This window comes from Nicotiana tabacum, chromosome 23 (genome assembly GCF_000715075.1).
Source record: "Nicotiana tabacum cultivar K326 chromosome 23, ASM71507v2, whole genome shotgun sequence".
NCBI lineage: Eukaryota > Viridiplantae > Streptophyta > Magnoliopsida > Solanales > Solanaceae > Nicotiana > Nicotiana tabacum.
This window is the reverse complement of record NC_134102.1, coordinates 20,765,538-20,770,579: the sequence shown is the minus strand read 5'-3', so window position 1 is coordinate 20,770,579 and position 5,042 is coordinate 20,765,538. Positions and strand designations below refer to the sequence as shown.

Sequence of the window (5,042 nt, the reverse complement as noted above, 5' to 3'; positions counted from 1 at the left end):
TGACATCAACTGCTGGAACAACCTGCTCCTCGTCACCCTGTACCGAATGCTCTAGAGTGTTGATATCTTCTTCTGGTGGCACCCCCTGATCTGCATCTAAACCAACCAATCGTTGTGCCGGTGTGTTGAGCGGGAACCGCTTAATCAACTGAGTCCTCTCCGCTGAAGTAGCAGGCCTACCCCCAATCCTCAACTGCAAATCCATCATCCCATACAAATGAGCCAGTATGCTCTCATCACGAGCCTGACGCTCTGTTGTAGTCAATGTCGTGCTATCTTCCTCATCTGGCTCACGAATAATAGTAATGTCGGTAGCTCGAGATGTGGGTGGAAGCAACATGTCAAACTGGGGCTCCTCATCTACCTCCTCTTTACGCAAGTATTGCGTAAGCAAATTCACAAAGAATATCCTAGTAAGCTTGCCCTTTTTAGATAGTGCCATCTGACTACGTATCAACTGGACCACATTCACCGGCCACCCTTTCATCAAGAAATACACTAGACATACTCTTTCTCGGATGGGGGCACACTCTTGATACCATACTCACGAGTAGCTCTCTCTTGAGGTTGTGCCCCGATAGAAGCAGAAGCCACTTGCTTTCCTTTACCACTGTGACTACCAGACGTAGCCTCAACTCTGGTCCTTTTCTTTGGCGGTGGGCCTGACGAGGTAGCCTTAGCCTTTGGTGGTGCCTTGGCCTTAGCTGGTGCCTTAGAACTAGCTGTTGGACGACCCATATTGCACTTACATGTCAACCATACCAATTGTCAATGTAAGAAAACAACAACTATCACAAAAATAGGTCGAAGTGACCCCACACTTAAAGCTCTAAGATATTCTAATTACTTTAAACCATAGGTTACTCAGACTTCCCCTTCATCAAGTAAGTGTATTAGCATCGAAATTTCGGCACTACACATAGCCCGCATGTCATTGCAAACACACTTTATCAATCCACCCCAACTCCGTAGAGTCACCCCACACTTAGGTTTACATATAATCATGCTCATCTAACACAAAACACTCAATCCCAGAGACTCGGACTCTAATTGGGATTAAAATCGCCAATGAGGCAATTTACCGAACACCTTGTATGCATTATTTGTATGTGAGTTTCTTTGTGGGTGAAGGATTGCTCCGCCCTCCCAAATCGTCTTGGGAATCGAGTGTGAAACACTTGTTACAACAATCACAAGATATCCTATGGGGTATTTGGGGTTGGAAAACTTTTAGCACAATCACACCATTGTTGCACCTTGTAAAACATATTACCCACCAACTAGAAGTTACAAGAAAAAGAGAGCATATAAGAGTGAGAAAGAGAGAAAAAAATCATACATGTGTTGCGTGAGAGAGAGAGAGAGTCGAGGCAGTGGGGTGGGATGATGGCAGTGCGTGTGTGTGTTGTAGGAAGGGACGGTACAATGAGGTTGGGAAGAAGGACTTTAGGTATTGAAGGTTTATGTTAGGTTTTGAAGGGGACGGTCAGTGGGGTGTGTGTTTGGTGTTAATGTTGTATTATTTTAATTGGTTTTAACAAAAAAGATACAAAAGAGTTGAATTACTTACCTGGGCTTGGCGCGAGGCAGTGTGGGCAGCGACAATTGAGTGTTGTGAGGCGCCATAAGGGGCGTTGTCCTTAGCGTGTTGGACAGCGTGAGGCACCGTGGGAGGCACTGAAAATTCAGCGCGGGGCAGGGTCTGGGGTGTCGAAAGGTCACTGCCTCGCTAGGTAACGTGAGGCGTTCAAAATTTACCATTTGGACTTCGCCTCGCGATGGCTCGATGTTTTTTTGTTTGTTTTGCAACTTTTTAGCTTGTTTAGGGAACCCAAGCACATCTTCCTTCCACGTAGCTCCACAACCTATCAAAACACTTCAAACTCACTTGTTAGTCCGCCTCAATATTAAACAAAAACAAAAACAAACTCTAAGTTATGAATTGGGTTGCCTCCCAATGAGCGCCTTAGTTAATATCATGGCATAACGAATACAACATGACCATGGGTTGCCTCCCAGGAAGCGCCTGATTTAACGTCGCGGTACGACGCAAGCTTTTAGGATTACATTTCACTCATATATTGGGGTTCTTCCAAGTACATCACATCTTTCTCCTCTTTTTCTTAAATCATTCCAAGGTAGTGTTTCAACCTTTGCCCATTCACTTTAAACCTATTCGTCCCATATTTAGACTCAATCTCTACCGCTCCACTTGGGAACACCTGCACAACTCTAAATGGTCCCGACCATCTTGATTTTAGCTTACCCGGAAATAATCTCAGTCTCGAGTTGTATAACAACACTAGATCTTCGGGTTTGAAGTTCCTATCTAAAATGTGCTTATCATGCATCATCTTCATCCTTTCTTTGTACAATCTACTCTTGAATGCTTGGAAACAGAATTCCTCGAGTTCATGTAACGCTGTAACTCTACTTGTGCCTGTTGTTTCCATATCCAAATTCAACTGCCACAGCGCCCATAAGGCTTTATGCTCTAGCTTTCCCGGAAGATGGCATGATTTTCCAAACACCAACTTGTACGGAGACATACCAATTGGAGTTTTAAATGATGTGCGGTAAGCCCATAATGCATCATCCAACTTCCTTTCCCAATCAGTCCGAGTCGCATTCACCGTCTTGGTCAGGACACTTTTGATTTCCCTGTTGGACACTTTCACTTTCCCGCTCGTTTGCGGGTGGTAAGGTGTGGCAACCTTATGGCAAACTCCATACTTTTCTAATAGCTTTGTGAACGCTCTATTGCAAAATGGGTTCCACCATCACTGATTATAGCTCTCGGAGTGCCAAACCGTGTGAAAATATTTTTTCTTAGAAATCCTATCACTCCCTTGGCATCATTTGTTGGAAGAGTCACCGCTTCAACCCATTTGAAGACATAGTCAACTACTACCAATATGTACTTGTTACCATACGAGCTGATGAATGATCCCATAAAATCAATCCCCCACACGTCAAACACTTCCACCTCTTGAATTATAGTCATCGGCATCTCGTGATGGCGAGATATGTTGCCTGTCCTTTGGCACTCATCAAGACTTTTCACCCAATCATGGGCATCCTTGAATAAAGTCGGCCACTACAAACCTGACTCCAACACCTTCGTAGTTGTCTGAATTCCTCTAAAGTGCCCACCATATGGTGAAGCATGGCAAGCCTGCAAAACAGAAGATTGATCTTTCTCGGGGATACACCTCCGGATCATATTATCCATACATATTTTAAAAAGTAAAGGTTCATCCCAGTAATAAAACCGACAATCACGAAAGAACTTTTTCTTTTGAATCGAAGAGAGTTCATAAGGTACAATACCGTTTGCCAAATAATTAGCAATATCAGCATACCATGGAGTCTCCTCCATTGCCACTACTAGTAATTGTTCATCTGGGAATGTCTCTGTTATATCTTCAACCTCTACTTTTTTTCAGCTCCCTCCAACCTTGAAAGGTGGTCTGTCACTTGGTTTTTCGTTCCTTTCCTATCGCGGATCTCCAAATCGAATTCTTGTAGCAAAAGAACCCAACAGATCAAGTGTGGCTTTGACTCCTTCTTTTCTATCAAGTACCTAAGTGTTGTATGGTCAGTATAGACAATCACTTTTGAACCAATCAAATAAGACCTGAATTTGTCGAATGTAAACACCACATCCAACATCTCTTTCTCAATCACAGTATAATTGAGTTGTGCACCGCTTAGCGTTCTGCTTGCATAGTAAATTGGGTACTCCATTTTGTCCTTTCGCTGCCCCAGAACTGCTCCTATAGCATAGTCACTTGGATCACACATGAGCTCAAACGACTTCTCCCAGTCGGGTGAAACGGTGATTGGTGCATTCACCAATCTCTTCTTCAGCTCCTCAAATGCTAACTTGTAATCATCAAAAAACACAAAGGGGTGATCCTTTTCAAGCAGTTTACATAAGGGGTTAGCAATTTTAGAGAAATCCTTTATAAATCGCCTGTAGAACGAAGTGGGCGGTGGCAAATTCTCAATCACGTCAACCTTAGAATGGTCAACCTCAATACCTTTACTTGACACTCGATGTCCCAAAACTATACCTTCTTATACCATAAAATGGCACTTCTCCCAGTTCAGCACCAGGTTTGTCTCCACACACCTTTTCAACACTATTCTCAAATTGTGAATACAATCTTCGAATGAATTCCCCACCACTGAAAAATCATCTATAAAGACTTCCATAATATCTTCAACCATATCAGTGAAAATGGCTAACATACACCTCTAAAAGGTGGCCGGTGCATTGCATAGGCCAAACGGCATTCTCCGAAAGGCAAAGATGCCATACGGATAAGTAAATGACATTTTCTCTCTATCCTCGGGGGCTATTGTGATCTGATTGTACACCGAATATCCATCCAAAAAGTAGAAGTGAGATCACCCTGCCAATCTATCCAATATTTGGTCAATGAATGGCAGGGGAAAGTGGTCTTTTCGGGTGGCAGTGTTCAGTTTTCTGTAATTCATGCAAATTCGCCAACCCGTGACTGTACGAGTAGAGATCAACTCATTTTTCTCATTTTGTACAACAGTCATACCACCTTTCTTCGGAACACATTGGACTGGACTTATCCAGACGCTATCCGTGATCGAAAAAATGATGCCCGCATCCAACCACTTAATCACTTCCTTCTTCACCACTTCCTTCATGTTCGGGTTCAACCTTTTTTGATGTTCCCTGGAAGGTTTGTGCCCCTCTTCCAAGAGAATCTTATGGATGCAAAAGGCCGGGCTGATACCCTTTATATCTGCCATGGTCCATCCAATAGCAGTCTTACATTCCTGTAACACCTGTAGGAGTTGTTCTACATGAACAACTAACATACCAGATGAGATAATAACAGGTAAAGTAGAGTTAGACCCTAAGAAAGCATACCTGAGGTGGGCTAGAAGTGGTTTCAGGTCCAACTGTGGTGGCTCCTCTATTGATGGCTTCGCAGGTGGTGTTTCTCTTTCTTCTAAATGTAGTGGCTCGAACTGAGGTTCCTTTTTCCAGAACCCTTGAC

General features: G+C 43.4%; 1 protein-coding gene across 1 annotated transcript; it reads right to left on the bottom strand.

The window, feature by feature from the left end:
* Positions 1 to 498: 498 nt before the first annotated feature.
* Positions 499 to 4,233, bottom strand: LOC142177066 (uncharacterized). The gene is made up of 5 exons (XM_075245525.1): positions 4,167 to 4,233; positions 3,743 to 4,076; positions 3,458 to 3,637; positions 2,304 to 2,757; positions 499 to 744 (listed from the first exon to the last, which is right to left on the bottom strand). The coding sequence occupies exons 1-5, from the start codon at positions 4,231 to 4,233 to the stop codon at positions 499 to 501; spliced, it is 1,281 nt and encodes a 426-aa protein (XP_075101626.1).
* Positions 4,234 to 5,042: the final 809 nt, after the last annotated feature.

Excerpts from the sequence above, each read along its gene's own strand:
- LOC142177066 (XM_075245525.1), bottom strand. The coding sequence starts at position 4,233 with ATGGTTGAAGATATTATGGAAGTCTTTATAGATGATTTTTCAGTGGTG. Across the intron at positions 4,077-4,166 it reads GGGGAATTCATTCGAAGATT|GTATAGTTTTGGGACATCGA; the intron begins GTATTCACAATT and ends TGGTATAAGAAG. Across the intron at positions 2,758-3,457 it reads GTGACAGACCACCTTTCAAG|AGCGTTCACAAAGCTATTAG; the intron begins GTTGGAGGGAGC and ends ATTTTGCAATAG.